The following is a 17,329-nucleotide window of genomic DNA, read 5'->3' as shown; positions in this document are numbered from 1 at the left end:
AGTTATTTTTGCCAGTTTTGTGTGATCTGTACAGCCAGCCATCTGTGAACAGCTACTGATTGGTTGAGAGAAAAATGACTACAGTGGTTGACAACAGTTTCAACTAGCAACCAAAGTACTCCAATCAATTTATGTCCAGTTTTTGAAATGATACCGGTTCATCAATTGATACTGGTTCATCAATTTTCCATCCCAAATGTTTAAAAAGTGCTTTCTAGCTCTAGCTAATGAATGCTAGTGCCTCTCTATTTTCATCACAAGTTTAAGGTAGAGCTGAATTACGTTCACCTGCTGTATAAACACGCTCTTTGCACACATTCGTACTGGAAAATGTCCTATATAACCAATGGAACATATGGTATGCTACATCACAGATGGCTGACACTCCAGGGCTTGAAAGCTAAAATGTTAGCAATATTTCAAAATTTCCTTTCAGTTTCAAGTTCAAATGCAGTTGTGTTGAATTCCTTACGTAATCTCAACCTCAAGGGTGAGGTAGCATGAAAGCAAGTGTAATCAACTGTCCTAATACAATGCAAAATTTGGCCATTTCATTGGGTTGTGTGATTTTCTATGTATGTCTGTGAAGATTCTCAATTATCCAGGTTACGATATATCTAAAAACAAGCTAAAACAAAGACAACTGGACTTGCATGAGTCTCCTTGAAGATGAGTGGTGAAACATCTTCAAGGAAACTCATGCAAGTCCAGTTGTCTTTGTTTTAGCTTGTTTTTAGATTTTCTACATAACACAATTAAATTGGAACAACACAAATATGGAACTGTAATAAAACTAACAAACAAATGTCCTTTGCAAAAGGAAGAACATTACTTAAGATAGGAATATTATTGAGAGCAGTGACATAGTTTTTAATTACATTAACTTTTTCGTACCACGCTGGGGAGTGTTTGTCCACATGTAGAAAATTCTGTAATTTCATGAGAGATAGAGATTTGTGTGAGAGACACTCACTGCGAAGTTGCTTCTTGATCTCCTTTGATGGATCCAGCCAGTTCTGAAAGACAGTATAGGCAGTTTAAGCTGGGCTCATTCCAAATACCAGCTAAACCCATAACCTGTTAAAGGGTTTACAGACATCCCACCACTTTCCACCCTCTCTCAACAGAGTGGCCCCCGCAGAAGTCTTTATAGTTTACTGAAAGATAGAGAGAAATGAGCCATTCCATCATTCCCAACTTCTTTTGCTTTCGGGAAAGGACAATCAAATCAAGCAGAACGAAAGACACTTTCTGGTAATATTGATGTCATTTTGATCATACTCTGACAAGCTTCTAAGATGAATCTGACAACAAAATTTTATTTGATGTAGGGGTTAATGTTGACATTAAAGACAGCGTCAAAGTCTTATTACAGCCAGTAGAGTAAACTGGAACATTGTGGAGAAATGAACATGATCTGACCTTCTGGGAATCTGTGTCGAAGAACATCAGGCCAAAATAGTCTTTCTCAAGCAAGTTCAGATGTTCACAGACCATATCCAATAAGGCTTGTCCTCGGGAAAATTTCTGAAATTGAAAGAGGAATAAGAGATGTGCTTTGGTAAAGATATTGTAATGGTCATTACCTGTGAGGACTGCTTTAAAGACGCACACGAGATGAAATGAAATCTCAGAAGCTCATGGAAGGAGCTGTGAACTTCTAGAAAGATTCACCTCTGAGGAGGTTCAACGTTAGTTAAACCATCAATGAAATCACCACTCAATTTCATCCATCAGTACAAAAAATACTGTAAAATGCAAGCAGGGTACTCAACAAAAAAGCAGAAAAAAACCAAAAACAATGAGGTAACTCTTCTTTGCCAAAAATTGCTCACTGATTCTAAGCTGTATCAGTTAAAATGAACCTAGTACTTCAAATTATACCCGTATTAACTTCAAAATTATTCAGTTAAGTCTATAGGTAACTGAGTTTTTGCAAGGAGAGGTATTACAAGGTTTCACAAGATGAATTAAAACGGTGTCAATCGGTTATCTATTTAACATGGTATCCACATGTTTAAGCCTAATTAAGAACCAGTTTCATATGAACTGTGGTGAAATCAGAGCAAATGTGCCACAAAAACCAACACCTTTTATATAATTTTATTACATGCCCTGACATCAAGTAAGAGCAAATACTCCGTAAAGGTAAACAAATGCACTTTCTATCTGAATATGTGGCCAGCGGGCAGATTACTGTGAATTGTTTCCAATAGAAAGCATAAGTGGCCCTCTCTGTAATAAACCTCTCAACCGTCACGAGCTAATGAGAGTAGTGTGAGCAGAGACCATCTCGTGCATCCCTACACAGAACCACGCCCAGTTTCAGTCCCGAAGAGTCACTGGCTGTCAAAAGCGCTCTCAGCAGACCCCGTCTCTGCTGAAACCCTGCCTTCCAGGGATTCTAGTTTCCTCAGCGACAGAGAGAGACAGAGCAGCTGTTGCCATGGAAACAGAAGTAATGTGCTCCATCTTCTTTTTTTTGGTTCTTCAGTTTCCTAAGGGCAAGTGCATAAGGCAATGAACCTTGTTCTTTCCCAACAGGGTAAAAACTGCAACTGTCTCCCTGTAACAACAAATTGATCCTAGCTCAGTTTTTTAAACATTCACAATTTCATACCCCAGAGAGAATTATGAAGGTCTAGTGGGTCTCATTAATCCATTATTGTAATTTTTGTCTCATATTAGGCTTTTAAAATGTATTTTGCTCTCAGCCAGGTTCAAAATATGATACTCCTAGTATAACATTAATCTGAGCCTCCGCTGAATGATCTCTGGTTGACTGATGGTTGGAGAAACCAATAGATAGGGAGCAAATGAGGGGATGGACTTGGACAAATGAGCACTGGTAGATTGATGGTGAGAAAATGTTGTGTACATATGGACAAATGGATGGACGGGAAAGGTTAAGAGTGTTACTGATTGACAAGTGCTAGAGAAGGCCAAAGTTTGATAGAGCTAAGCAAAAGAATAAGGAATAGGCTTTCAAGATGTAGATATTCCATGACCCAGTGAAGACAGAAGAAATGGCAAGCAAACAAGCAAGCACAAGCAAGGGCAAATAGAACAGGCACATTATGAGAGTCTTGCAGAAGACCTTGGGGTGTGTCAGGGCAGAACTCAATAACTCCTTTTAGTGTCACACTTTCCCTCTAAGATGACCCAAACCACAAGCTGTTTGCTCTGAATGCGATCAATGATCTTTTCAAACGTGAGGCGTATGGCAGGGTAAGCCTGGCACCAAAACATTGTAATTATGAGCAGTAAGAAGTCTAGTCTAATTCCAAGACAGCAGGTGACTACTGCAAATACACTGCCTGTGAGCACTTTAGGTGACTGGGGGTGGTGGCAAGCTTTCCTCTCTAACATGAGCCAGTGCACATAGTGTAAAAGCAATTTATCAAGTTTCACAAACACCAAATGTACAAATCCATCATTGTGCCTTAAGATCAGTATGAAAGTGGCACTAACACATTTTTTCTTTGGTTAAACTGTGCTGTGTACTTGTTTTCATTAGCCGCTTTGAAGGTTTATGTTTGAAGACTTAAATATATATACAAGGGTCTCCTGTTAAAATGCAGCAGTAACACATTTTTGAAGCAACAAAACATTTTTCAAGTTATTTATAACTGTGTTTTTCTGCACTTATCTATTTTCAAAAATGTTTTTAATTTGTTTTGCAGAATGAACATTACCTGCATGTCCATGTTCAGCCAGAATAGGAGTGTGGGACATAGTGGTTGGATTTACAAATACATTCAGTGATGAACAGTGTTCAGGTTCCAGTTGCGTTCATAAGTTGAAGACCCCACATAATGAAAACAATGAAAAAGCTGGTGGTTTCAGGTGGTTGTACCTATTCGTATGATGGGAAAATATGAGAAAAATGTTGTACTGCAGCATAATAAAAAACACTGGTCTGACAGCTCAGTTTTCTTATGAAATTTAATTTATATAAGGAACCAAGTTTGTGATCTTCATTACTGTACTGAATACATCTCCATAAAGCTCCAGTGTGGTGTAGCTGTCCATGAACTTGACCTATAGCCAGGACATTGTAATCCAAGACTGCATTCATCAGACCATAAAATAAGAACTCGTAACAAGTATCACAGCCCATGAACATTCCACAAATACACAAAAAATAGCAAAACCTGAAGTTGAGAAACTCAGTGATAGTTTTTTCTTGAACACTTTAAACCAAATGTTCTCCACCGGACGGCTCAAGTTCCCATGGAGAAAACCTGTTAGCAGCAGTTCTGAACATTTTGAGACAGATGGAGAACAGAAAACAAGATTTATTTTCTGTACACTGCTGTCTCTATATCTGCTGGTATCATATTCTGATCCTTGACTCCTGTCACAGATTCTGCATGTCTTTTCTCACAGTCTACTCTTAGCATGACTGACTTCTCTTGTACTGATTCTCTGTATGACATCGACATTAACAGATGAAGAACAAAAACACGCCTCAGTAGGAATACGGGGAGACAGACATCAAGAAGTACTGACAAGGACAAAATACCAAAGACTACTGGCCATAATATATTCTTCAAACCTACAGTATGTTTGCAGTTTTTATCAGCTCGATATTTTCCAACAAGCCTTTGATCTACATTTCAAGGGTACCTTTTGCCTCTATAAAAACAATTTTGTACCTCAATTCCAGATTCGAATTCTGATGCATCTAGCAGGGTGACCTTAACAGGGATTGTTTTGGCCCTCTTGGACTTCCTGTGTGGGGATTTCGAGGTTTTGGTAGGGGTAGTCTTCTCGGAAGCATCATCCATATCCCCGGTGTCATCCAGCAGCTTGGCCTCGTGATCCTGTAGAAGTGAGTTGAGGTCAAATTCTAGCCCCAGCACAGTGGTATCAAATCAGTAGGAAAACAGTCTACAGATTAGCTGCAGGTTATGACAGAGGAATTAACTCAGCTTCATGTAATAAAGAAAATAATACATCTGTAAGTCAAAAGACCTGAGCAGGTGGTCAGTGTACAAAGACATCTCCAAAAACACAGGTGAAATTGCTAACTTTACTTAACCACATGATTAAGTAAATTCCTTTTTAGGCACTGAGGTAAAGGAGGTCCAGTGAGAGCAGTGTGTCACATAATTTCCTTTCTTATTATGACATGACAACCTCTCTACGAAAGGCTACAATATTTACTTAGAGCCCTGAAGATGAGATACAACCTTGAGCTGTGCTACCACTGCATTCATGTAACAGTATGCCAGGTCCTCTCAAGGTGCGTGCAGACACACACACACACACACACACACACACACACACACACACACAGTCTGAAACCACTTGTCCCATGCAGGGTTGCAGGGAGCCAGAGCCTAACCCAGCAACACAGGGTGTGGGGATGGAGGGGGAGGAGACACACTTAGGATTGGACGTCTGCCTGTCACAAGGCACCCCAAGCAGGACTTGAACCCCAGACCCACTGAAGAACAGGACCCGGTCAAACCCACTGCACCAGCTTGCCACCATGTCCCCTCCTCCAGGTAACACATTTTTAAGTATATGAAACCTTGTTGCACTTGTTTAACTGGTTTATTGCCTAGTGTAATGATAATTTGCAAATGAAAATTTTGTTATTTATTTTGTTATTTAAGGGGGTGCAGTGGCGCAGTGGGTTGGACCGCAGTCCTGCTCTCCGGTGGGTCTGGGGTTCGAGTCCCGCTTGGGGTGCCTTGCGACGGACTGGCGTCCCGTCCTGGGTGTGTCCCCTCCCCTTACGGCCTGTGTTACTGGGTAGGCTCCGGTTCCCCCGTGACCCCGTATGGGACGAGCGGTTCCGAAAATGTGTGTGTGTGTGTGTGTGTGTGTGTGTATGTGTATTTTGTTATTTATTATTATGTTTACTGTGCACCATGTTATGTGTCCTGTGTTAAGGTACCATCATGTTCCTATCCCATTCTAAATATGCAACCTTTTTCTCTTTACATGAGCAGGTTATGTATGCTACCTGTGTTTATGAGATCCAAAGGAGAATGCAAGATTTAACAAACAGTTAAAAATTATAAAGCAATACATCTGAATGCAATGGTATGATACAGTACTCCCCCTCCCCCATTCACACTTCATTCAGGCAGCTCCCACCTGATTGGTCCTCATGCTGTAAGCAGCCTGTGAGCCGCTGGTGGCCACCTTTGCCTCTGAAGGCACCTCTGTCACGTTCTTCTGTTCTGACCCCAGGCCTGGTACTGTTGTCATAGTAACCACACACAATCCTGTGATGAGCAAGAAAAGAGTAAGCACAGTCTAGGTTAGAGGAGGGTCAATGAGTACTTTGGCATTGTTCCCACTAATACTTACCTGTTGTACTGCCAAGTGCCATTACTGAATATTTGCACAGTGGAACATGCAATGGCTGAAGGGCTGACCCTTGACTGCAGTAAACGTTGCATGAAATTGTCAGTCTGGCAAAAGTTTCTCGGGCTAAATTATTTTCCCAAGCGACCTGTTTATCTTGATGATCTCAATCCATCATCATCATATTAGAGTACTTCATTATCATATTGTCAAAAAAGCATTAAAATGCTCACAGGATGTGATTTAAAGCCCATAAATAAACTTATAGAATCTGTACATTATATTGTTGGGTATTGAAAGGGTATTAAATACAAAATACTGTTGCTCACCAAAGGGTCAGTTTTCAATGTATAATTGCAAGACAGTAAACTCATCTATAATAATAATTTTGTACGGAGGAGAAAACCAGTGTAGAACATAGATAGCTGCTGTCAAATTGCACACATACTGCAATATCTGTTAATATCTGCCTTTTTACAAACTGAAGGAGATGGGATAAAGAGAAACAGCGGCAGAGTAGGATGGGAACCACATAAATTAGGACCACGTGTAAAACTTTCAATTGTATTTTTTGATTTCTGCACTAAGAAAACATGATAAATTGTTTTTATCATACTGAGATTGGCTGCAGTTTTGGCAGCACACTTATTGCTAGGAGGCTAACAGCTCAAAGTGCATATTATAATTCTGACAGTTAAATAGTCAAAGGCGATTTTTGCTGCATGTACTTAGCTGGAGCTATGCTAGTTGTAAAAAGTCAATTTTAAAGCACATTTATTGATTTAGGTGATGCTTTTACATTTATTTAGCAAACAGTTTTCTCCAAAGCAACTTCCAATGAATTCTATGTAGCATTATCAGCCCACACACCTTATTCACCAAGGTGACTTACACTGCTAGATTATATACTACTTTCACTGGGTCACTCATCCATACATCAGTGGAACACACTCTTACTGTCACTCACACACTATGGGGAACCTGAACAGCATGTCTTTGGACTGTGGGAAGAAACCAGAGCACCTGCAGGAAACCCACACAGACACAGGGAGAACATGCAAACTCTACACAGACTGAGCACACATCAAACCCACATCCTCTCACTCCATCCAGGTACTGTGAGACAGCAGCACTACTCACTAGGCCACTTTTCTCCAAAGCAACTTACAGTGTTAATCTACCAACAGTCATTTACCCCTTTACACAACTGGGTAATTTTACCACAGCAATTTAGCACACCTTACTGAAGGGTCCTACAGCTAGAGGTAGGAAGTGAACCTGTGACCTTTGGGTCCAAAGGCAGTAGGTCTAACCACTACACTACTATCTACTCCAGAAAGTACCTGTGGAGGAGAAAAGTCTGGATTGCAAGAGACTGATGTATAAAAATCTGGCACATAATTTAAATAAACCCGGTGTAAATTCTTCTCAGCTGTGAGGAGTATATGAAAAAGATGACAGAGAAAGAAGCCTTTGGAGCTATACAAGTAAGACACTGTGGTATCTCCCTTTTTATTATGGTCTTACAGCCACCACTTCCATTGGGGTTACTTGATGCTGCACACAGCTGTCTGTGCTGCTGTTGAATTATCAAGACTATTTATTAATAAGGACATAACCATTCCCCTCTCCATTTTCTTCTTCCTATTCAAGGTCATCTGGTCACAAGCTCACAGCTACCACACCCAGACAACAAGGAACAAGGCAGTACCCAGAGGGACAAACCCTGTCCAGCCTGATCTAGTCTGACTATAATAGAAAATAGACACCTGGGAGGACAAGATCGCTGACCTTTCTCTCTCCATCCAAGAACTAGAACACTGAGCGTAACTGCCATTGGCCAACCGCAATCCACGGGAAGTGATATTCCCATGACCGCTCGCTTCAAATTCAGTCTACAGCTTAAACTGGTACTATTCCAGAAGTTTGACTTTTATGTAGAAGTCAGAGGACCATTACCAATATATTCCACTTCCTCCTTTTGGCTCACTTTGAGAAATATGGTGTAAAATGCTTTGTCATAACTTGCTCATAAAAAAGCACCTTTTAAAATTTTATGGTCTGATTTGTAGCAATAAAAATGGTGTGATCAAGTTTACACTCTACCAGCTTGTAAGCCTTCTTCAAGTGCTATGTTGACCCATTACAAGCTAGAGGAGTGAGACTGGAAGCGAGATGGGGTATGTGAAGGAGTGGTAAGTTTATCCACGTTAATTTGTTTTTGCCCCTAGATCAAACTTGACAGTTTTATTTTGTCTACCCCCCAGCTACCACCACTGTTACAGAAATAAAACCCATCCTAAAGTCCTACAGCCTCCCACACTGGGGGCACTCTTCATACTCCATGTCAGCAATAACAGCAGAGGAAGCCATGAACTCTGCTCAGTAAGAGAAGGGATAAAATCTCACCGAGGAATACACAGCTTTTTGTGAAGGCCATTCACTAAAGTGGTTAAAACTACAACATGAATCCAGTGATGAACAGCAAAATGCACAATGATACAAAACATGGCCTTTTCAGGAGCAGAAAGCAATGTAACAGATATCTCATTCCATAGTCCAAGGCAACACACACACACAGTCTGAACCACTTGTCCCATATGGGGTCACAGGGAGCCAGAGCCTAACCCAGAGCATAAGGTCAGAGGGGGAGGGGACACACCCAGGACAGGACACCAGTCCATCACAAGGCACCGCAAGTGGGACTTGAACCCCAGACCCCACAGAGAGCAGGACCAGGTCCAACCCACTGCACCACTACACCCTCCAAGGTGATACACTTAATAATTATATTACTATCAAGTGGAATTGATTTTTGGGTATTGACCTTATGACCTTGAGAACTTAACTTGAATGCCTTCACCAACTAGCACCTAAAAAATGAAAAAGGTCCATTTGTTATCTTTTTCAACTGGATTGAATTTTGTAGGTTATTAAAATAGCTATGCAACATACCTTAAACTTAACTCATACTCTGCTTCCATCCTACAGAGAGATCCTTTCTTTTCGAGCCAAACATTACGGTATTCCAGTTCGATCATTCCATCTTAACTCTTTTTCCGAGTAATTGCATGGCTCAGTTGTCCTGACTATCAAAAAGCCCCTTGAGCTGGAAGGCATCACACGGATTGCAGCAGAGAATGAAATTGTTTCAGAAACATGCAGAGGATTTGAAGGTAATATTTTAGGCCACACTACACCAAATCACAAATGATCACAAGCAGTTTCACCCAGACATTCTAGTATTGCATACAAATATAAATCCTGTACTACAACACAAAGCATTCCAAAAAGTTTGTTTTTGTGAACACTGTACTCTTAACTCTGAAATTAAAATTATACTTGTATACTGTACAATATGTTCTCAAAACAGCTTCATTCACTGGTGCACACTAGAACTGATTATCTTTTTTAGTGTTTTGCACCAACATAGCTATGCACTCACCTGTCTTGTACTAAAATGTATGACTGAAAACCTCACAGAGTTTAACACGACTACTAGGGACACATATTGCAGCGTTGACTCAACCTATTGTAACCAGAGCAGTGTGTGTTTTTAAAAGAACCCTTTAAGTCATGGCTACGGGAAGACAAGACCCTTGAGAAGAGCAAAACAGACAAACTGGAAGAAAAGGATGCTATGAATTATGCTTTTGAGCTGCTACCCAGTTATGACCATGGAGCATGCATTGCATATACTGAGGTCCCACTTGCTGTACTAGTTATTAGAAATAATCATGCCACACAAAATGTATTTTGACTAAATCAAACTAGTAAATTCTTGGTAAGTACTATACCCACTGTTGTGATTAAAGAAATAAATCTAACTGAAACCGAGAAAAAGCTTGCCCTGGTATCAATATCCAGCTGAAAAAGATTTCAAACCTGTCCTTTTTCGTCTCGAAGGAGCACTTCTGGGTAGAAAGAAATCTGTAAGACTTATTCCTAATTAATGTAAAAGACTCTGGATTTACTGAAAGACCAATATGCATAGAGAACTTGACAAATTTCAGAGAAGAATGTCTGCAGTTAATGAAGCCATGTGGTGGTGACTGGTTTAAAATTATACTTTTAAATTTGGGGTAAAACTTGGATAAAAATGTTTAAAACGTAAGCATTTTTCATACATTTTGGCAATGCGCTTGTTAATGGGAATGATTAGAACCACAGAACCACATAATTACTGTATAATTGACTATATTTTCCTTCTTTTGTCTAATTTCCAAACATATTTTAACACACTCCTACATGCTGCATCTAGTTATTTAAAGTATTCTCAGTTTAATACCCAGTTTTGTTTATAGATTGAAATTTAAACATTTAGCGAGTTGGAAATTTTAAAAAATCTTCAACTTAAACAGGCTTTCAAAAGAAACTTTATTTTAATGGTAACTATGAATCTATGACCTTGTGCAATACTGAAATATAATTTGTTTTATTATTGTATTATTTTTTTAGGAATGTTTTAGAATTCTAAATCCTGGTTTCTACGTGTAACTCTCTTTTGTGGGGCTCTCATTGTACATAGCTGCCTTATTCGGCTGCAGCTATCCTTTGAAACAGATTGGATGTGATGTGTAATCTCTGAAGTTCAACGCATCTATCCGTTGCATTGCAACTGCAGTTCAACAGAGGCCAGCAGCAGTAGTTGAGTAGCAACCCAATAGGCTGAATGGCTGCAGGATCTCCGTGTCCTTTTTAATGTGTGCTTCGCTGTCATTTCACACGGAAGAACCTAAGTCGCACAGCAGAGCAGGTGCCTCACAGTGCCTGGGCTATGCGACTGGATATGGGTTTGATCCATGCTCAGCCAAAGTGGAGTTTGCAAGTTTTACCAGTGTTTTTGTGGGTTTCCTCCCACAGTCCGAGGAGGTGTTTCGCATGAACTGGTGTGTGTGTGTGTGTGTGTGTGTGTGTGTGTGTGTTACATGGTGAACAGATGGGTGAATGACTGGAAGGAGTTCAGCGAGGGTGCCGTGGTGCTGTGGGCTTGGTTGGGTCCTGCTCTGTGGGGGGTCTGGGGTTCGAGCCTTGCTTGGGGTGCCCTGCGGCAGATTGGCTCCCGTCCTGGATGTGTCCCCTCCCCCTCCAGCCTCATGCCCTGTGTTGCTGGGTTAGGCTCCAGTTGGCAGCGACCCCACTTGGGACAAGCAGTCTCAGACAGCGTGCATGAGTTTAGAGTAGTATATCTGGCAATGTAAGTTACCTTGGAAAAAGGTGTCTGCTACGTAACAATCACTGTATGTTGCTTTGGAGGAAAGTGTCTGGTAAATGTAACTAAGCACAGAACATCGATCGTTGCCAAGAGTAGGAATTTTGTTCATATGACGTATACAACATTTCTTGTAGCTGCAACGATTATACTCTTCTTAGTAGTTTTATACAGTTAGTTTAGGATTTAAAGGCAACGCAACTATTTTAGAACAGTCCTCAAGAAAAAATGTTTAATGAGCTTCCGGGCAAGATGCGGGACTCCGAAGCAGCGCACGCGACTACGTTCCTTGACCTCAGTGAGAAACAGCAACTCGTGATTAATGGCGGTCACGTGACTGGCAGTTCGGCTTTAAGTGAGAGCGCCGGTCCCCGCTATACGTTGCCTCGCCGTGCGTCGTATCGCAGAGACAGGGCACGTTTCGAGCTGGGACCATCTGTGAACTGTATTTGCACGGGAAACACCGCAATCAATGCTATGTGGTTCTTCTAAACTTTTTCAAGCATCGTGAAACTGTACTTAGATGTATGTGCAGCGCTTAACTGCCCCAGACTGCTGTATAATATTGTTATGAAAGGTTGGCCTGTTCGTTGGAGTTTTATTTTGAAACAAGAGTGAGAGCCAGCTGTTCCGAATCCTTGCATCCTCAAATATAAAAATACCTGGTAGTTTTTTTTTTTTTCTTTCCTAACACAAAGAATTCATGAAAATATTGTCTCATAAGGCTCTTTCCAAACTGTCAGATACACAACAGACGTCGCAATTCGAGGTGGTCCAGCCTGCAATCGGCCGGTGCGAAAAGATCATATTAAACCGTTCTGTGGATGTTAAGGAAACGATAGAAGGGCACGCATTTGAGATGAATGTTTCCCCTGCCGGGAGAGACGCCTCCTGCCGTGGGGAAAAAGAGCCGGTACTGGAATCAAGCTGACACCGGCATCCCCGGGCCACACAGAACAATGCGCCGAATAAGACAGCGGCGATACCTCGCGCGCGCGTCAATAAACGCGTTCCTGTTCGGGTTTCACCCTCATTCTGAAACGAGCGGTGATGTCCTTTAGCTGCGGGCTCCCGCAACACGCCCCTGCCATGGCACCGGGATCGGCACAAAGACCGCATCGCCATCGCATCGCCGCGCCGGCCGGGCTCCGGCGCACAGCAAGCGCACGGCAAACGGCGGTGCGACACGGAGCCGGCGAGCGATCGGCTGCCACGTCCCCGAGCTGGGACTGTACCGAGCCACGGGCGAAGAAGGTGAGGCGCCACGAGAGCTCGCACAATGACTCAATGAGGCGGTCAGCGAGGCAGAGTGAGTGAGCTCGTCGTTCCTGGGCGGGAGATGCCGCCACAGACGCCTGACGCATCAGCGCAAAAACCACAACCGAAAAGAGTCACCGCAGTAGTAAGAATAAGGGCGTTGATGAAGGCGCTTACCTCGCCAGGTGCGGCTGTCAGCCTGCCGTCCAGATGTGCTGGACCATTGAGGTTATGGGGAGAAAAGGCACAGCCCCCCGCCCCACCCAGCTCGCCGCGTGCCTGCTCAGCTCACTGCGATCCGCGCGAGACGGACGGAGGGTCGCGGAGCCGTGTGGACGGGCGTGATCCGCGGAGGGGAGCTCGGAGCCCGCTGCAACTTACACACTCACACACACGCCGGTGTCTGTGTCTGAGTCTCGGACGGAGGTTACACTACTTTCCTCGCGACTGGTGGTGGAGCCCCTTTTTATTCACCGTATCCACACTGCGACGGTGACACCCCGGTGTTTCACCGGCTGTGTATGTATGAATGAATGAATGGATGGATGGATGAATGGATGGATGAATGGATGAATGCTCACCTCTTTCTTCGCTGCAGAAGCACCCATGGAAACAGCCCGGTCCTGTGCCGGTTCCGAATTTAAACGTGCGGTACCGATCTTCCAATGAACCTTTGTTTCACAGTAAGAGGTTGGTGCCCAGCCGGTAAAAACAGTGTGGAGACACAGGCGGCACACACACCAACGTGTGTGTTCATTCATTATTTATCTGCTTAGCATACGCCCTTATTAGGACAAAAATCTTATAGTCCTTACTTATTATCCTATTACATTATTCAATGCATGTTTTATAAAGTCACATGTGATCCATTAATGTCCATCCTGTAACATACTGTTTTATACAAGAGCACTATTATATTTTTTTCTTTCTTTTCCATATATTCGTTCTTGTAAATTAAGGTAGCTGGAGTCGTTCCATCAATGAAATTCCACACACGCACAATTTCTATTTTACTAGCATTTCTTATTCAAAAATTCTGTTCGGTCATTTGTCTATAACAATTATTTTTGTAAACTACATTTGTACATTAGTAGTTGTTACAATATTTACATAATAGATTTTTTTTCAAGCAATGTTAATACATGCATACCAAAAAAAAATCCTTCAAACTTTAGATTAAAAATCAGATTTTGCTTCATATGCTTATCAAACCTACATTTGTTAACCTATAATTCAATGATTGTATTACAATATGAAAATTAAGCATGTTTAAATTGTTGAGTTGAAGTAATCAGAGGTGTGATGTAACCAAGGTATTCAGTGTACATTCAACACACACACACACACACACACACACACACACACACACACACACACATTCTCTGAAACCGCTTGTCTTGAGTTGGGTCACGACAAGCCAGAGCCTAACCTGGCAACACAGGGCACAGGGCTGGAAGGGGAAGGGACACATTCAGGACAGGACGCCAGTCTGTTGCAGGGCACCCCAAGCAGGGCTCGAACCCCAGACCCACCGGAAAGCAGGCTCTAGCCAAACCCGCTGCGCCATCGCACCCCCCTGTGTACATAGAAGATGAGCAGAAAATTAATAAGTCAATGCTCCACCTCTGGGTGCATGAGAGATATGGGAAGCACATGTGCAGGTGTCAACCTGAAGTCCCTCAGCTAAACACTCCTCACATGATACTGTGCAATCGCAGGAGCAGTGTCAACTTCTGGCCTCTGCTGGGCGTCCACTAAGAAAGTGTGTTTTGACTGTCCACATGCATATCACCCCTCCAGGTTCAACCAACACCAGATGGGCTTCACAAGCAGTCCAGAGGGAGGTGAGATTTGCAGCACCGTGAGAAAAAGTGCTCTATGCGAACATCCAGAGTGTGACACCTAACAAACAGTGAATATGTATACCAGCCTTGAAGGAACAGCTTACAAACTGGCCTGTAGCCACTCTGCTTAATTTACTAAAAGTATATACAAGCTCAAAGCACAAAAAGATCAAGAATCTATTTTATTTTCAAGTTATTCCTCAGGGTGTATTGAAGAAATGTCCTTCCATTCATAATAATGTCAATGCACTGGAGAAAATATTGACCTGCTTGTGACCCAGAAATTTTAATCATTGGAAACTCCTGCTTCAAATACAATGGATGGTACTTTTGTCCTGCTCTGGGTCAATCCAGATGACACCGACCACAAATATCAGGTTAATCTCTCATGAATTTCGTGTTGCTGCCTTCTTACAAAAGTGCGAATGATCTACTGGGCGAACATCAGGGACCTTGACAAACTCACATCATGAGACACTAATCACATCTCTAATGGCGTGTTTAGATGCAGCCAAACTGAGGATGAGCACTTCAAGCATCACATCAAGCATCAGCAAAGCATCAGATTACTTTCTTTCTCAGTCAGCTGTGGCCTCTTGATGAAGGATTTGAAATACTTCCAGAAGAATGACAATCTGAAGATTACTTCACTTTGACATTGCACCTGTGACTGTTTCACATGAGATGCTCCAAAATGTTTCAGGAAACACAGCAGTACTTTCATGCGTTCTTATGCTTGCAGAACTCAGTGTGAGCAATGGGCTTTGAAAAAGTTCAGAAGGATATTCCCGATTTAGAAAATAGTTTTTATGTTGAAACATCGCAAAGATTGTATGACTTTAGCAGTGTTTTCCTATTGAGCTACGTTATGAGCTATACATATTCTGCTAACGTTCCCTCACATGTGCACACACACACGTATCCCATTCAGACCCCAGCTTTAGCCTACAGCGTAATGTCATGGGCGGGGACTTTCTCAGGGTGGGAAAATGTTGATGTACCGATGAACGTATAATCACTGAATTGCATCAGAATTTTCCAGCTCCATTCAGATAAATACATAATGCACAATGCTGGACAAATAGATGGTGTAAGCCCCTCACTTGCAGGACCAGTGGCTCAAATAGAGGCCGTGCTGTTGTATATGTCGAAGAGGTTAATCTCTTCTCTTTAAACACATCAAAACTTTAAGACATTGTGGATATAGGTATCTATTATTCCTGCACACATTTCTGCTATTTGATCATCTTGATCGTATAGTTTCCAGCGCTCTGCACAGAGTGCTGTTTCACCAGTGATTTCAACAACATCCCCCTACCAACCCTCCCACTATAGCACTCATGGACCTGCCATTTGCTTTCCTTAATGCAGCATCTTCACTGGAGAGGAACCAGTCTTCGGAGGGAGTATGATGTGTAACACCATTAGCTCCCTACAGGCTGTGGATCCCACATGCGGTCTACAATCAGCCGGCCTTATAATAGCACGGTTCTCATCTGTTCATCCATGCCTAAGTCATAATAAATAACATGGGCCAGTGCAGAGTGACAGAAAGAGGGAAGAAGCAGGTTATGAACTGAGTCACATGACTGCTTGCTCTAATTGCATGTCTATGGGGTAATTCCAGCACTCACATAGAAGCGAGTGAATAAATTCATCAGGGCCACTGCTCTTAGGGTGGCTCAGGGTTTCTTAGTTCAGCCTTCTACATTATTCTTCACAGAAATTAACCAGATACAATAAGTTACATAAATGGGAACTGTGCATGGATTATAGACTGTGGTTTACAAATTGCTGTTGTATGTGAATGTGTTGTACACACCCTTTTACCCCTTATTGCTTGTTCACAGAGCATTAAGTTCTCAACAGAAATAAAAGTGATCTCAATCACAGCCCACATTTGTACTATCTGAACAATACTACCTTACGTGGCGAGTGTGAATTTATTTGCTTTTTTTTTTATTGATCTTTTGTTATAACTGTTGCATTTGTTTTTTTTTCTATTAAATGTTGCACTCATAAAAACTGAATACCCTCTGCACAGTTGAGAGAAAACACTTGGAATACCTGACTCCAATGACCTTCTTTTCAATGTCATTATTCTAGAGGTTCAAATAATTTCTCCATCAATGACCTTGATTTATTAAACCATTTGTTCAAAGATATGGAAATGGAAAATGTTAAATAAGACTGAATTTATTATAACTGAGATGAAGATCAAAACATCTTAAGAGCCACTCATGCAGAATTCCAGATCATTTCAAAGGGTTCACAAACTTTTTCTTATAACTATGTTTTCTTTATGAACGTTTAAGTGTACAGTACATAACAGCTACGCTAGAGTTGAATGAGTGTAGGTGGACAGCCATACAGGGGAAACTGCCTTGTTATGTTACGATAGCTAATGTCAGATACATGCGTCCACTTTAATGGTATTTCATATTTTATCATAAATGGATGCCAATTATTGGGGCTTGCAATATCACTTTTACTGTTGAAACTAATGGTAATTAATACTTCGATCTATGAGAACTCACCCTGTGAAGGTTTTTCCAGAATGTCAAACCTTAATAACTGGTACCTTGCACTATTGCACAACTCTTGTGCTTCAAAGCTGGAATGTATTCTGGTTTTCATTCCAGCTGAGCTTCTAACTAGTCTTTGTGCCGAGTAGAGAATAATAAAAAATTTT

At 41.8% G+C, this 17,329-nt stretch overlaps 1 protein-coding gene across 2 annotated transcripts in view; it reads right to left on the bottom strand.

Annotated features, from left to right (window-relative positions):
- Nucleotides 1-13,436, bottom strand: part of LOC108940516 (protein 4.1-like) — a 35,004-nt gene extending 21,568 nt beyond the window's left edge. Inside the window, exons 1-5 of one of the 2 annotated variants that reach the window (XM_018762769.2) lie at nt 13,375-13,436; nt 6,112-6,242; nt 4,659-4,826; nt 1,423-1,527; nt 974-1,016 (exon numbers count right to left, since the gene is read on the bottom strand). In XM_018762769.2, coding sequence (XP_018618285.1) covers nt 974-1,016; nt 1,423-1,527; nt 4,659-4,826; nt 6,112-6,225 — 430 coding nt within the window. In that variant the 5' untranslated portion in view covers nt 6,226-6,242; nt 13,375-13,436. Of the gene's footprint in view, nt 1-973; nt 1,017-1,422; nt 1,528-4,658; nt 4,827-6,111; nt 6,243-12,970; nt 13,207-13,374 lie in introns of those variants that run through there. The other variant, XM_018762762.2, reaches the window with a different exon arrangement.
- Nucleotides 13,437-17,329: the final 3,893 nt, after the last annotated feature.

Source organism: Scleropages formosus, chromosome 2 (assembly GCF_900964775.1).
Source record: "Scleropages formosus chromosome 2, fSclFor1.1, whole genome shotgun sequence".
Taxonomy (NCBI): domain Eukaryota; kingdom Metazoa; phylum Chordata; class Actinopteri; order Osteoglossiformes; family Osteoglossidae; genus Scleropages; species Scleropages formosus.
The sequence above is the reverse complement of the archived record's forward strand: the minus strand, read 5'-3'. Positions and strand labels throughout refer to the sequence as shown.